Source organism: Hippocampus guttulatus, chromosome 4, assembly GCF_054856545.1.
Source record: "Hippocampus guttulatus isolate MCC_2025c chromosome 4, RoL_Hgut_1.0, whole genome shotgun sequence".
In the NCBI taxonomy this organism is placed as follows: domain Eukaryota; kingdom Metazoa; phylum Chordata; class Actinopteri; order Syngnathiformes; family Syngnathidae; genus Hippocampus; species Hippocampus guttulatus.
The window spans coordinates 14,695,545-14,712,411 of NC_141264.1; the positions used below are offsets into that span (position 1 = coordinate 14,695,545).

General features: G+C 39.4%; 1 protein-coding gene across 1 annotated transcript in view; it reads left to right on the forward strand.

The window, feature by feature from the left end:
* sema3e (sema domain, immunoglobulin domain (Ig), short basic domain, secreted, (semaphorin) 3E) overlaps positions 1–7,297 on the forward strand; it is a 33,549-nt gene extending 26,252 nt beyond the window's left edge. Inside the window, exons 14-17 of the mRNA XM_086109507.1 lie at positions 130–296; positions 767–834; positions 945–1,078; positions 4,478–7,297. Of these exons, the coding sequence (XP_085965633.1) occupies positions 130–296; positions 767–834; positions 945–1,078; positions 4,478–4,975 (867 nt within the window). The 3' untranslated portion in view covers positions 4,976–7,297. The remainder of the gene's footprint in view (positions 1–129; positions 297–766; positions 835–944; positions 1,079–4,477) is intronic.
* The last annotated feature ends 9,570 nt before the right edge of the window (positions 7,298–16,867 follow it).

The window sequence follows — 16,867 nt, forward strand, 5'->3', positions numbered from 1 at the left end:
TTCTGCTTTTTAACCACAGGGTGATCACATTGCATCATTTTGCACGGCTGTGTTCTGTCATCAGTCCTAGGCTAAGAATTGTCGAGCATATTGAACATCCTGCCTGTGTTTATTTTTTGGGGTTGTCAGCAAAAGTTGTATGTGGGCTCGGATGCGGGTGTGGCCCAGGTCCAACTGCACCACTGCGCCCTCTATGGCTCAGAATGTGCTGACTGTTGTCTGGCTCGAGATCCCTACTGCGCTTGGGACGGCTTCACCTGCTCCAGCTACTATCCATCTGGAGGCTACACCAAGAGGTAAAACGCAGGACAGGGGTGGGAATGTACTCATGTGCCTCAATAGAAATACAGTGTGTTATAAAAATAAAAATACACCTTTCCTTCAGTAAAATGTAAAGTACAGACACCGACAAGTACCTTCGTACAAAATACAAAGTAAAAATAAATTTTTACTGTTATACAGAAAATGCTTGTCTTGATCATTGATACAATCACAACAAAATCTCCCTACTTTGACTAATTAATGGTCCAAATGTTGTTTTCTTTCAAATGTGGGATGTGAAAGTAAAAAGTTGTCAGACAAAAATACTCAAGAACAGCTACATGAAAATTTTGACTTGACTACAGTAACAAACTACTTTGTTACTTCCCACCATGAACTTCAGGGTGTTATTTTGTTTTCCAGCAATACGTCTATCGCACAGGCAAATGTCCCTTTCCCTCCCTTTTTTATTTTATTTTATTTTTTTCCCCCTCCATCTCTTTAGACGATTCAGGCGACAGGATATTCGCCATGGCAACGCTGTCCAGCTGTGCAATGGCCTGCAAATTGACGGTGAGTGGAAAAGAGCAGGCATTTCAAAGAAATGCTGTAGAAATATGAATACGTTGCTTATATAGTAGATTGTCAACAAACTCAGGTTTTTATCCTGTTTGTCCACCCAGATGAGCCATGGCACAAATCTGAGGAGAAGACCGTTTTTGGTGTGGAGGGCAACAGCACGTTGCTCAGCTGCGTCCCTCGATCGCTTCATGCCAAGGTGCTCTGGTTCCTCCAACGTGGAGACGACAAACAAGAGGTGAGTGTCGTACGCCGCGTGGCTCAGGGAATTGTGCTGTGCAAGTAAATGCTACTGTTGATGTAATTTTGGGTGGAAGAGCTTCAGCCATCTGAAATGGGAACATAAGAAAACATCCATCCATCCATTCCCCGATCTACTTCATCCTCACAAGGGTCACGGGGGGACACACAGAGACGAACAACCATCCGTGCTCACACTCACACCTAGGGACAATTTTTGAATGTTCAATCAGCCAGCCGTGCATGTCTTTGGAATGTGGGAGGAAACCGGAGTACCCGGAGAAAACCCATGCAGGCCCGGGGAGAACATGCAAACTCCACACAGGAAGGTCGGAGCCGACCTCTGCACTGTGAGGTTGACGCGCTAACCACTGGATCACTGAGCCACCCCCACTAGAAAACAAACAAATTATATTACATAGAATGAATGGAATCTGCACTGGAGTAAATTCTTCTGGGTTTTTTTTTTTTTGTTTTTGTTTTTCATTTTCTTATATTTAAGCACAACTTTCAAACTGTGCATAATGTTAGAGTGATTTACAATAAGATTGTACATATTAGGAATAAAACTACAGTCCTATTTTTGATGAACAGTTTGGCCAACTATGCTACTCTATTTTAGTCCTGGTGATTTGGGTGGCACTTGCTAAGCTAAACATTTTTTTAGGTGGTTCTCGGTATGAAAATGATGAGAACCACAGCTCCAGTATATTACACTATTATACTACACAACACTGCACCTGACCATGTTGCAACAGGAGTCTCATTTTTTTTGTACAAGTTCATCTTCTATTTCAAAATAGTGATTTAGTCCTTCGGTACGATTTTCTACACTACAAACTACACAAAATGACACATCGGGATCCAACTGAATGCAAATTTAAAGTTCTTAGTAGTCTTGTCAGCACGACAGAGCTACTGAGCTGTCCTATGAGTGTAATAGAATTTTGTAATAGAGGTGATTGGGATTGAGAAGCAAATAAAAAGCTGCATCTCAAGATAAACTACACTATGTTGTTTTCAATGTGATTTTGGATGTCCTGTCGTATTTCAGGGGGTCGTAACACAGCCTACTCCAAAAAAATTGGGTTTTCTGCATCACTGAGCCACTGGAAATCATTAAACTGTAGCGGGCCATATGCCATACCAATTGAGTCTGAGGTCATTTAGGAGGTGGAAATCACTGATCAGAAATATCAGGTCAAAAGCAGGCGGTCTCAAACTGAGGCCAGGGGTCCTCTGCGGGTCTGTGAGCCATAACTTGGGGTCCTGCAAAATCAAGTTACGGCTCCTATTTTCCTTAATAAAATACACATTGGAAAATTTGTTTTTTTGTGGGGGGAGGGGGCTGGAATAGATTCATGGTATTTCTTTTGATTGAATTGAAGTAAAATGATTTGAGATAAGAGTATATTCACTTACAAGCGTGGTCACAGAAAGAATTAAATTCATACCTCAAGGCAACACTGTATGTGTTTTCCAATGTAGGGAGTAAATGTAAAAAGTCATCAGAAAATAAATACTCAAGTATAGTTATTTGAATAATCAACTCCACTACAGTAACAGAGTATTTGGACTTTGAACTAGGATTGTTTTTTTTATTGAACATAAAACATATACAGTAATAATTTGACAGAAAATAAGGTAGATAAAATAGTAAAAAGAAAGAAATCAGTCTTCATTCAACACAGTTATTATGTTCAAGGGAGTAGGAAGAAGTAAAAAAATTATCTAGTCCTACCCCGTTATGTGTTTATATCTAATAAATCATTTTTATATCAATCAGAAAAGAAAAGAAGAAAGAAGTCTCCATTAAGGCTCATACTTTACCCTTAACCGTGATATTTTTACAACTTTTGGTTTGTATTGTGATTATATACATCCACACCCTGGCACTCTTGTATCAATTTTCTCTTGTATTCATAATGGATATTTCAATACCTTTTTCTATTTATCAATTTAGTTCTGATTTATCATTATATTTAATGTTTAGAATTTATCATTTTAACTCTGATTGATGTAGGTTGTTTGTACTATTTTTGAATTTGTTTTTGAACTCAGCAAGCGATTTACTCATTTTCAGGTCCGTTTCGAAATTATTTCACAGATTAACACCTTTGATAGATACACTTCTTTGCTTGATGTTTGTTCTTGTTTTGAGTTTTTTGAATAAGTTGGTACCTCTTGATTTATAGCTGCTTTCTCAAATTTCGAAAAACTTCAGAATGTTTTGGCAGAGCAGGTTATTGTGTGCTTTGTACATTAATTGGGCGATTTTAAAGTCAAGCAGGTCCTAAAATTTCATCGTATTTAATTTGATAAATAGTGGATTTGTGGGTTCCGTATATTTTGATCTATTAATAATTCGAATTGCTTTTATTTGTAGTTTTAGAATAGGGAGTGTGTTTGTTTTGCAGGCATTTCCCCATATTTCCACACAGTAGGTCATATGTTGTAATAATTATGAAGTGGATAATGTGTACAAAGATCTCTTATTTAGCACTTCCTTGGTTTTGTAGAGGATCCCTACGGTTTTGGCTATTTTTCTTTTTACGTTATCGATATGTGGCTTCCAACATATTTGAGTCTATTACTAATCCGAGAAACTTTGTTTCATACGCTCTTTCTATCTCAATTGAGTTTACCTTAATTTTAGCTTGATGTTTGATTGGTCTTGTGACAAAAACAATTAACTTCGATTTTTTCAGGGTTATTTCTGTCGAACCAGTTTTTTAATTTGTTTAATTCATTTTTTATGGTTGGAGCTGTTTCAGATTTATTCCAGATCAGTAGAAAGTTGTATCATCAGCAAATAGGACACATTTAAATTGTTATGAGACCTTGCAGATATCATTTATATATAAGATGAATAGTTTTGGACCAAGCACTGACCCCTGAGGAACTCTGTGAGTGATTTTCAGTTGATTCGTTTTTTTATTGTTGAGTTGCACGTACTGATATCTGTTTTCTAAATAACTTTTTATCCATTTATAAGCTACACCTCTAATGCCATATCTTTCTATTTTTTTCAATAATATACTGTGATCTATTGTGTCAAAAGCTTTTTTTAGATCTAGGAAAACCCCAACAGTAAATTCTTTGTTGTCTATATTAGTGGCTATTGCTTCCACAAACTCCATAACTGCCATTGAGGTGGTCCGTTTTTCCCTGAAGCCATATTGATTCTCACTTAACAGCGCATGCTTTTGTATAAAGCTATCAAGTCTGCGAGAAAATAGTTTTTCTAATATTTTTGAAAATTGTGGTAGTAGTGAGTATAGTGGTCTATAATCTGTAAACAGATGTCTTTCTCCACTTTTATAGATTGGAATAACTTTAGCAATTTTCATTTTTGATGCCATAAATTTGAGAACCCCTCATTAATTTATACCCCCAGGTTCACAAGGATGAGCGTGTGATCTGGACTTCGCACGGGCTTCTCCTTCTTAGCCTCTCCAGCTCTGACGCCGGCATTTACATGTGCCAGACGGTGGAACACGGCTATGTGCACACGCTACTGCGTGTTACCCTGCATGTGCTCAGCGGCGAAACGTTGGCGTCTGCCATCAGGCCTAAGGATAAGCCAGGAGACAAAAGCGGAGCCCCCTGTCAGTCCCATGCCAATCCTATAGCGGGGCCCAGTTTCAGCACCAGGAATCTGGTGCCTGCTTCCCTGCCGGGCTCACACTCTAGGCAGTGGTACAAGGAGTTCCTCCAGCTGATTGACTACAGGGATGCCCAGCGAGTGGAGGAGTACTGCGAGAAGGTGTGGAGCCCAGATAAGAAACGCAAAAAGAACAAAAAGAAGTTCCTTCCCTCAAGTGGTGAGAAAAACGCTAAATCCAGGGCGGCTGCGGCTAATCATCGAGCCCCCCGGCACGCTCTTGACAACTGAGAGCGCACACACACACACACACACACACACACACACACACACACACGCACACACACCGATGGACAGTCGTCAGTGAACAAAAGCATGCATGTTTTTGGAGTGTGGGAGCTGGCGAACTCGCCACGCAGCCACGGGAGAACAATGAGTGAATTGAATGAGTGACTTCTTTCCTGTGTGGTGAGTGTACTCACCATACTGCTGGAAAAAAAATTGTGGGGCATTGAGTAGTAATGCACTTCACTACATTCGCAGTTATCCAGAGCTGTTACACCATAGCGGCATAGCGTGTTTGTCGCCCAACCTAGAATTGTATTCACTGATTCATTCATTTTTTGGTCGCGTTTTGTATTAAGGTTGCGGCTAAGCGAGAGTCTGACGTTTAGACAAAAGGTGGAACACACTCTGGGTTGGATGGCAGCCAAATACACAAATTCACCCTTCCATACACCCCTCATGGGCAAGTTAGTTCACATAACCTTAACGTGCACATGCATATCCCAGGCAAGTAAACTTCTCATAGAAAGATCCAAATATCCAACCCAGAACCTTTAATTGGAAACCAGGTGTGATAATCACATGACTTACCGTGCTGCCAATTATGAACAAACTGCTTTGCCGTTTGCAGCATTTTAATCACAGCATTTCAACACGTGTGTCGATGGCGGCGCGGGCACCCACAGCGGCTCCTCTCTCTCCTGAGGAAAGAAATTTCATCTGTGCTGTATGTTGCACATCTGACAATAAGCTTGACTTGACTTGTGGTCAATGCTTCACTTTTCGTACTCTTCCTTTGAAATTACAATGTGAGTTGTGACATTTTGATGTTTAGTTTGATAACACGATTCTCAGACTGACTTTGAAAAAAAAGTGCTGTGCTTGCCTTTTTTTTTCTTTTTTTTGGTGCTGTCAAGCGATGACCTGTCACCGACGGGCTGTCGGTCAGTTGTGCAAAAAAGGAAGGCCGCAAGGGGGCACCGATCAATTAGGTGACAAAGACATTGATCTGCAAAGACAAGACACACTGTAAATACAAGATCCCGTAGTCTGACCGCATCCAGCGTCAATCCAAATGCACTCTACCGTCTCTTTAAATCTGTACTAGTGCTGTGAACGCACTGCATGTGTATCTCACTGTATCTGTCATGACAGAAAAAAAAACGTTCTGAAAAAGATTAAGGGACCAAATTAACACTGGACCTATTTGGGGGTTTTGATCATTTTCCATTTTTGGCAAATACATGCTCTAAGCGACAATGTTTGAATTAGGAACTGTTGTCAGTAGTTTTTAGTATACAAAAAAAACAAAACAAAAAAAAACCCTTCATTTTACTCAAATGTATACTGTTCAATGGATAAGAATAGGTCAACACGCCCCAGTTCAAATATATATATATATATATATATATTTATATGTATGTAAACTGAGACCAAGACCATAAATGTCACCTAAACCCTGTACAAACAATCCACGGTGAAATTCAACGTAAAATGTGCGTCATGAAGTTACGCATTTCAAATTTACCTTTCCTGACATTTTTTTTTTTTTTTTGCTTAATACCAGAAGCCTGCAGGTTTTGTCCAAACACAACTGCTATTTTTAATTCTACCATACACTTGCAAAAATGTGTTATGGTGAAATGGCCTTCTGTGGTTTAACTTTTCAGCCATAATTCCATAAGGTACTGGATGCTTACTACAAAGGAGCATGGTGGTGGCTGCGGTGGCAGCATCATGTTTTGGGGTTGTTTTTATTCAGCTGCAACTAGGGCCTTTGTCAAGGGGAAGGGAATTATGAACCGTTGGACATAATCGCTGTGAGCACAAAACCTTCCGTTTTCAGCTGCAAAGCAAAAAAATAAATATCAACAAAGGCTTGCTAGGACTGATTAACTTGATAAGGGGTTTGTCATATTCATGTGACCAAAACGTGCTATTTGAACATGGGTGTGTAGATCCTTAATATCTACAGTATACTGTATATCAAGAGCAAAATCAGAGTAACTTAATTTTGCAGTGGTCTCTTATTTTTTCCAGAGTTGTATGTATTATAATTCCTTCGAATACTGTTATTATTATTATTGTTATTATTACACTGATGTATGATGATAACTTATTTTGTTTCTGGCTTATGTAGTTTTTAGACATTCATAAACTGGGAAAATGTAATGCTGTTGTTATTTGTGTTTGTGTTATGACTGTTTCAATAATATCGTACAGGAAAATGAAACAAAACCACTATGATAACACCAGAAACTTTTTTGTTTGTTTGTCTGTATTTTAATCTTGATATGAATGAAAATAAAAGACTAATTAAGCACTTGAGGAAGCTGAATAAATGCTAAATGTCATTTTCATCAACTACAGAATGCAATTTCTGGAGAAATTGTGTGTCAATCATGAAATACTGGAGGAAACATATGGAAGCATGTTTTGGAATAAAATAAAAAAAATTAAAAGTTGGAATAAAACAAAGTTGGAATTATTTGAAAAAGTTTGGAAATTAGAGGAAGAAGAAATCCACTTTTATTTTAAAATTGTGATGTGCTAAACATTTTCAAGTTGGGAGGGTTTTATATGGCTAAAAAATGGGGAATTAGAGGTAATAAGAGAAATATCTTAAATTTTGGAGGCTTTTATTTTGCTTTTTTTTTGTTGCAGTCAGGATGAGCTGAGCAGTTTGATTTAGTTGGGATCATTTGAGTAAAAAAAAACCACCCTAATATTTGACTGTCATTTTGAAATTTAGAAAAAACAATTCAGTGGTAGGGATTTGCTGAACAGTTTGAATTTGAAGCAGTTTGAATCGGTCAAAAAATGAGAAATTTAAAGTAAAAACAACAACAAAAAACTCATTGGGAATGTATTTTGTTTCATTGAGAATAAATGGCGACTTTTCATGTGAGGTATGTACATTTTTGGTATTTTAATAGATTTTTCCCAAGCAAATGGAATGAGCTGAAAATTTAGAATTTGTAATGGAAATTATGTGAATTTGTTTTGTTCAATGTGTCATTGTGAGTGAATGCTGAATTTTTTTGTGGTCACTTTAGTGGTGAAAAATTAAACCTTTTTGGTCTATGCTGGAGTCTATGCAGAAGATGGATGCAGGCAAAGCATGTTTATAAGGAACTACAAGCAGATTTGCACTTGAACTATGGAAAAAAAAATAAGTTAAAGGTAAAAAAATACCATAAATATGAATACCTTCAGCATTAACTCAATTAGTCAAGGGAAATCTTCTTATGAGCTACCTTTCTGTCCAAGTATAAGTCATAAGACAGTATATGGTATCACAGCTGCCTACGTTGCGGCATCATGTGTCCCATATCTGCTTCCAGACAAACAGGAGATCAATGCAGACGTACACACGGTCACGGGATATCATGGCTGTTGTACGCAAAATGTTTCGGGAACTACAAAAGGTCATCAACATGACGCATTGTATAGCAATCCTAACTGTCCTGATTATGTCACTGGATCATGTAGTGTGTGAGACTAATCACATTATGCAATCTTTTTGGGACTTAGGAGACCACCGTAGATTCAGATCATGACATAGTTAAATGGCCATATATGAGATTTAACATACAGCAATGGAGCACAATTAAATTTAATTATTTCACTCGTCTTTAATTGTTATTACTGTGGAAAAAAACACATTTGCGAATAAAAACATTCCTGACAAATCTGGTGCACCCCAGGGATACGCACGGACCCTTTTTTATGACTCCAAACATATGCAAATTAATGCAATAATATATTTTATCTAACTGCAGTAGTTAAATTCACACCTCCGAGGAGTCGTTCTCTCAATTTTTAAACTACACAGCAATTTCAAAATCACAGCTTTTGCACCCCCCTTACCCTGTACACCCCCTTAAAGAAATTACTCATAGCCATTTTATTGAAATATTTTTTATTGTGTTTATTTCGTGAGAAAAATCGCATCTGGGAACGAAAAGAATAAACATAGAAAATGGCTGCACCACAGTTGATGACTGCTTTCCTTCCAGCATAACATATGCAAAATAGTGTGCAGGTATATTTTATTAAGTGACTGCAGGTCAACACAGCCATCGTAGCTTATTTTGCATTTTAATGGTCCAGCGCAATAGCAGTGCAAAGATGTCCTCCTGACTGATTCTCTTATCGCACAAACAAAAACCACACATGTACAGGGGGCTTTTTACACAAATTCAAATTCAGCCATGGTCCACCTGAGCCAGCGGGGTGCTAAAGGCATCTGAGGATGGAATTCATGCTGTGAATAGAGTCCATATGGCTGCCATAGCAACAAGCTCTGAAGCAGCTCAACACGTTTCCTCATCAAAGCTCTCTTTTCCCCCTCTCCCTGTCAAGTCCAACAGGGTGAGCTCGGACCCCTCATACAGGGAATAAATCAAAGTGTGAAAGGACCACTTTGAATCCATCCGTTGTCATCGATCTCCGGTGGCTGCCTTTTTGCTCTCGTACCACCATCTGCAGTTGACTGAAATTAACATCAAACTTCCAACAGGCTCGAATTCTGAAGTCACAACTCACCTGCTGCCTGGAATTGGTCTTTTGGATCTCGCTATGCGAGCCCGAGGGCACTTTGATGTCAGTTTTGCTCAACAGCAGAGGGCACACTAAGGCTGAAATGGCAAATCCCTGAGATGGATGAGGACGGATGGGTACAGAGGCTTCATTGCCATTCCCCAAACTTCAGTCAGCACACTAGTGGGGACACAGAAATCATATTATTGCAAATATTGTTTTGTTTGGTTTTGCCTTAATTTACTCTGTAAAAGTGATGAGCCAGCTAGTTAAGAACTTTTTTGTTATGACTGGGTTTGGATCCTTGATGCTGTTAGTGTCATTGGGCCTTCATTTTGTCACAGTGCAGTTGCCGCGGTCCTTTATTTTGTCACAGGGCTGAACGTGCTTGCTACTGTTGTGTCCAGCCTTGCTCTCTGTTGTTACTTTATTTATGCCATTCACCACCTGCTGGGTGATCTTAGATTGTATTCTGTGTTTTGCCTGATTCCAGGTCTAAATTCTGCTCTTCGTGTGACAGTTTCAGGATTTTAGGTTGCCTTACAGCCCTGTATCCCACAAAAAAAAAACCCCCGCCATTGCACTGAGCAGTAGAATTCCATCTCCACGTTTTCGGTTCTATTTTAGTGCCCTCAGTGTAAAATATGGTGCATCTTCATTTTCGTGCTGGGGCAAGTCCAGGCTACACACCTTGTTTGGGATTACACGCCTCCGGCGTACCTGACAATTTGGTGAGAGAAAGTAGACTAGAATTTGGACCAGCTAAAAGCAGGTCAAAGTTCTGGCGCAGGTGGTGTAACGCAATTTTGGTGGATTTGATTGAGGTGCAGGCTGACAGATTCTACGGACATGTGTGGTAGATGTCATTGTATTTCATTCATAAAATTGACAGGAGTGTGCGTCTATCCGTCTAAATCATTGTAGAAATTAATTAATAGAAAATGTATTAATATCTTACATGAATTTTTTAAAAGACTCCCTCTGACTACGGCACGGTTGTGAGTAGTTGTTGGGGGTTTTGTCACACATGGATCCCGGATAATGTTCACTCTGCAACATTTAACTTTACATCATCCAAAAGTGAAGATCTTCTTGCAGTTACTTTTAAATGTACTTTGTGAGTGCCAATCTCATGCCTAGACTGCTGCAAGTCCTTCCACCATGGGGACCACATGACTCTCCGAGGCTGAATTTACAGGAAATAAGGGTAGCCATTTCCATTGTATGGCACACAAGTCAGCTGTGTTTCCTCCCACAACGGCACCAAACACTCCTTTCTAAGTGCTCCCGTGAACAAAAACGAGAAAGAAATCTCCATCCATGCGCACACTGTGCACAAGAGTTGCACCACACAAAGAAATAGGGCCCTCAGAGCTCAACTGAGCTCAATCTGTTTTAAGATGACAATCCTGTTCCCGTTCTAATGTGAAAAGAATAGAGGGAGGTAGGACTACTCTTGGTACATGTTATTTGAGCAAGCTGAGATATTGATCAAACTGGGTAAATGGCTTCAATAATGATTTTAGCCTTCTCTTCCACTGTTGTTGGAATGTGTGAATTGTCACCTGAAAAGATGTGAGCTGAGGTAAATTGAAAAAGTTGAATAAAAAATGTTGACAAAGTTCACAGGGAATAGCTATAGTTGACATTTCTGTTGCTTGGATAATGGCACGAATAATGGCTTTTTTGATGCAGAAATGGCACATGCTATTATCTTGGAGCAGCCTAGCCATTTTGTTTTGCTAAATTAGTCAGACAATCCAAGCACACATTTTATAAAACAATCAGAGAAAATGTCTTTCACGAAAACAATGAGACAAATGTTGGTTCCCAATCTATCCTTTTAGAGGTGGCTACTCCACCGTCATTGGGTTTTTTTTCTCACACAATGTAAACTTCATATGTAGCTCAATCAGTGAAACGTCTGATTTAAACTTCACCAATAACTGCATGATGGGTGCTGATGATTAAAACAAAACCCACAATTTAACCACGCTGGCTCCAAATTCCAAATCTGTATGTTTGGTTAAACAAGGACACATTGATAAAATGCTGAAGATAAAAAATGTCAAATGAAGAACCAATGCCAAGCAGCTTGCTGCATATTCTTTCCAATCAATACGTTTTATTTAACAAGAATAGTCATGTATATGTTGTCAAAAACAAATCAGGTTTGACCGACAAACCAAGTCGGTCAAACCTTTGACCTAACATCATTGAAAATAAACATGATTTTATAGGGACCGATTCAGTGAAAATATCTGTTGTACACAATTTAAAATCATTATGAGTATATCCTTGGCCTGGGTCAAGCAAATGAAGCGTATTAAAAGGTTACCACTACAATCACTGGGCAGAAGATATAGCTCTCCCTTTTATTGTCATCCAACATTTTTTTTCTCACCACAAGTGAAGGTTAAACACTGTATCCAGCAGCCGATAGCGGCTTTGATAAGCTCCGAAGAAACACTATCACTGCTCAGGCAGCAAGCTTGTCCTTCCACATCAGACACTTGCCTCCCTGGGAAAGAGCATATTTGTCATTGGCAAACATGAATACCGGTGTACAAGCAGACAAAATAAGCGCAAAGAGAATGTGAAATGATAAAGACACTTAGCAGTGAGTCAACATGTGTTATCTCAGTGCCGCAGCCGCTCACATTGAATGCATTAAAGTGCAGTTTGAATACATCAATGTGTGTGTTTGTTTGCTTTGAGTCTCGTGAATGGCTTCTAAAAGGGCGTGCACAATCAGAACTGGAGCCAATGATCCTGCACTGGCCTGCTTCGTATGATTGCACATATGTATACATCCATCCATTTTTCTGATCCGCTTATCATCACAACGGTGGCGGATGTGCCGCAGCCTATCTCAGCCTCTCTTCGGACAGTAGGCGGAGGACACCCTGAATTGGTTGCCAGCCAATCGCAGGGCACACATAGATGTACAACCTTTTGCGCTCACAATCCCACCTGGAGACATAGCGTGTGACATTAACCTGCCATGCATGTTTTTGGAATGTGGGAAGAAACTGAATTACCCGTAAAAAAAAAAAAACACGCAGACACAGAGAGAACATGCAAACTTCACACAGGAAGGCCAGAGGCGGAATCAAACCCTGCACCTCTGCACTGTGAGGCGTACATACTACCCAGTCAATCACCGTGCTGCCCCTGCACATTTCCAGTTTCACACTTTTTATTTCATGAATTTGAAACCGGGTGTCTCAATATAATAATAAGAATAAGAATAAAAACAACAATGTAGCCCCTGCTGAAAAACTGACATTTTTCAAATATTTTCATTTTTGTAAATGTTGGGTCACTATAGGAGATATGATTATGTTTCAGGGTGAAAGGATTATTGCTTTCAAATTTCAAAACATCCCAAATTTGACCCAAGCACTGAGTAAGGGCAGCTTGAGGAAGTGTAAAATAATAATCAGACAGCTGCTGGCAAACCTGGCAAGTCTACCACCTTGGCAGAGTGTCGTCATGAGCAAAGCAATTTAAGAAGTGTGAAATGAAAAGGAGAGGAAGTCCTTCCTGAGAAGATTAGTCCTGACCGGTCTCCCCCTTTTTTTACAGTTGTGCGTGGGCTACTCCTTACACTTTCAATGATCTGGCATCCAATCCAGTCATACTCCAAATGCGTCAGGTAGCGGATGAGAAACACACTCATGAAAATGCAGTGAGACCTCATCGAGACAGCTCCAACTTCATTTGAATAAATTATTGAATTCGTGTGACTTCATGAAGATCTGTGCATTTGCTTGTGGAACCTCAAAGACTGATCTCAGAGAAAAGCTTCGCAAGCACGAGAAGAACAGTCAAATTCAAACCCTGAACCTCAGAACTCTAGCAGGTTCTAAAGCAATGATTCTCAACTGGTCGGTCACAATCAGCTCATAAAGTAGTACATGTATGTGTATTCAGCATTTTTCAGAACAGTACTGAGATGTACCAAGTTCCCACATAGATCATACAATATAGGATAAGCACAAGCACTCTTGTCACTATAGTTACTCTCAACAAATAGCAGTGCAGCTCAGCCTAGGTTTGCAGCAGCGTGCTAAACTCATTTGAAAATGCATTTACAAATGTAACATTCTATGCATATATTTTCAAATGTTATTTTTAAACAAACAAAAGTGTGTTATTTTACTAAACGCATATTGTTTGTTTGTTTGTTTGTTTGTTTATTGAACATAAAACATCCATCCATCCATTTTCCGAACCGCTTGATCCTCACTAGGGTCGCGGGGGGTGCTGGAGCCTATCCCAGCCGTCTTCGGGCAGTAGGCGGGGGACACCCTGAATCAGTTGCCAGCCAATCGCAGGGCACACAGAGACGAACAACCATCCATGCCCACACTCACACCTAGGGACAATTTAGAGCGTCCAATCAGCCTGCCATGCATGTTTTTGGAATGTGGGAGGAAACCGGAGCACCCGGAGAAAACCCACGCAGGCCCGGGGAGAACATGCAAACTCCACACAGGGAGGCCGGAGCTGGAATCGAACCCGGTACCTCTGCACTGTGAAGCCGACGTGCTAACCACTGGACTACCGGGCCGCCCCCATAAAACATATATACAGTAATAATTTGACAGAAAATAAGGTAGATAAAAAAAGTAAAAAGAAAGAAATCAATCTTCATTCAACACAGTTATGTTCAAGGGAGTAGGAAGAAGTAAAAAACTTATCTAGTCCTACCCCGTTATGTGATTGTATCTAATAAATCATTTTTATATCAATCAGAAAAGAAAAAAGTAAGAAGAAAGAAGTCTCCATTAAGGCTCATACTTTACCCTTAACCGTGATATTTTTACAACTTTTGGTTTGTATCGGGATTATATACTTCCACACCCTGACACTCTTGTGTCAATTTTCTCTTGTATTCATAATGGATATTTATATACCTTTCTCTATTTATCAACTTAGTTCTGATTTATCATTATATTTAATGTTTTGAATGTATCATTTTAACTCTGATTGATGTAGGTTGTTTGTACTATTTTTTTGAATTTGTTTTTGAACTCAGCAAGCGATTTACTCATTTTCAGGTCCGTTTCGAGATTATTCCACAGATTAACACCTTTGATAGATACACTTCTTTGCTTGATGTTTGTTCTTGTTTTGAGTTTTTTGAATAAGTTGGTACCTCTTAAATCATAGCTGCTTTCTCGAATTTCGAAAAACTTCTGAATGTTTTGGCAGAGCAGGTTATTGTGTGCTTTTTACATTAATTGGGCGATTTTAAAGTCAACCAGGTCATAAAATTTCATCGTATTTAATTTGATAAATAGTGGATTTGTGGGTTCCGTATATTTTGATCTATTAATAATTCGAATTGCTTTTTTTTGTAGGTTGAGAATAGGGAGTGTGTTTGTTTTGCAGGCATTTCCCCATATTTCCACACAGTAGGTCATATATGGTAATAATAATGAAGTGTATAATGTGTACAAAGATCTCTTATTTAGCACTTCCTTGGTTTTGTAGAGGATCCCTACGGTTTTGGCTATTTTTCTTTTTACGTTATCGATATGTGGCTTCCAACATAGTTTTGAGTCTATTACTAATCCGAGAAACTTGGTTTCATACGCTCTTTCTATCTCAATTGAGTTTACCATAATTTTAGCTTGGTGTTTGATTGGTCTTGTATAAAATGTGTCGCAACTTTTCAACAAAAGAAATATGTGGCAACAGTTGACAACCACTGTTCTGGAGCATTCACTATTTGGGCACCAGAGCGCGAGAATTCCCTACCCACTAACATTAGAGATGCTACCACTTCATTCCTACATACTATGTTTAAGCCACAGCTAGAATGCAACAACTCTCTTGTCCTGCCTCACCTGCAGACTTCTGGATTTTGGCCTGTTTTACTGCCAATTCATCTCTTTCCACCCACTTCTATGTCACAATGACATTTTTGGGAGTGGGGATGGAGGAGCGAAACAAGAAAAAGAAAGCATCAAATGCACAGGATTTAACAATGACGCTCACAAGAGGTACATTTTCAGCTAATATTTTGGTCTGATTGTGACATTTTGAGGTGATTATGTTTGTATGTTTATATAATTCCAGAGGGAGCGAGGGTTTATCTGAGTGTGTTTTTGTGTGTGTGTGTGTGACTGTGACGAAGCAAAGCGATTAATCTGGGTGTAATCACTACATTTGTGACTCTGTCGGAAGGGGGTGTTGTTGTTCAATCCTTGCTAATCCCGTTTTTTTTTCTTCCATCGCTGCATCATTGCCATTACATCACCCATAACTTTGACAGCTGCCCATGAAAAGTAAAGTGACAACAGATGAAATCATGACGTCCGTAAATGACGTGGTTTTAAGTCATCATCTCCATGCAGACCTTTATTAGCAAATTTCTTTCGATGCCAATGTCACATGTTGGTCATTCGATTGTTCACGTTTCAATCGTTGAATGTTAGTTATGGAAAGAAAATGTAAAACTGGCCGTGGCAAGTGGAACGTGCTAATTTTCTTTGCACTTTAAGAGTACAGTTATACGCTTGACTGCATTTTGTCCTGATCTTGAAACAAATACTTGTGCTAGTACACTTTAACAGTGTAGAATGAATGAACAGAGTGTCGGATGCCCCCAATCTGCAAAGAAAGTTTAGCACTCATCTGAAAACTTCTCACCTGTTCAATAATGTGAGGTAATATTGCTGCATTGTTGGCTTCCAAACTGATGGAATTTCAGATTTTTCCAATTGACATTATCCCGCACCAGGCTTCTCCACCCATGTCTTGGTGGCCAAATTTGGAAGAACTATGATCCAAAGCCCAAAAAATTAAGCAGAGCTTCAGTGGTGGCATGCATAGATTATTTTCCGCTTCTGATAAGTGGCACATACTTCAGTGTTTGGAAAAACTGTTGACATGATGGGGGACATGTTGCCAATGGGTCCCTGCATGCACCGCCTGCAAATCTGTTACACTAACTGACTAATTGGACATTTGGTGATGAAGTATTTCCTCAATGAGTGTAAACACAATGCCGTCATTATTTCAAGTGTTTTGTCAGGTATATGTGTGTGTCGATGTGTTAACTGCATGTCCCACATGCACGGATCTGCTACACTCACTGATGGGTGTAACTGGGCGGTTTGGTGATGAAGCACTGCCTCCACGAGTGAAAATACGATCCATTCTTTCAGAGTTTTTATGAACACGTGCTTTTTTTCTTCACAGTCCCGGATGCCATTCTTACTCGTCACAACAATCTGGCTTTCCCCGTGGTCTCCACTGGTAACCAGAGCTGTACTTTGACCCACAATAGAGGGGAGACAAGTGGCTAATTTGCATTGACACAGGATTACTGCTCCATATCTA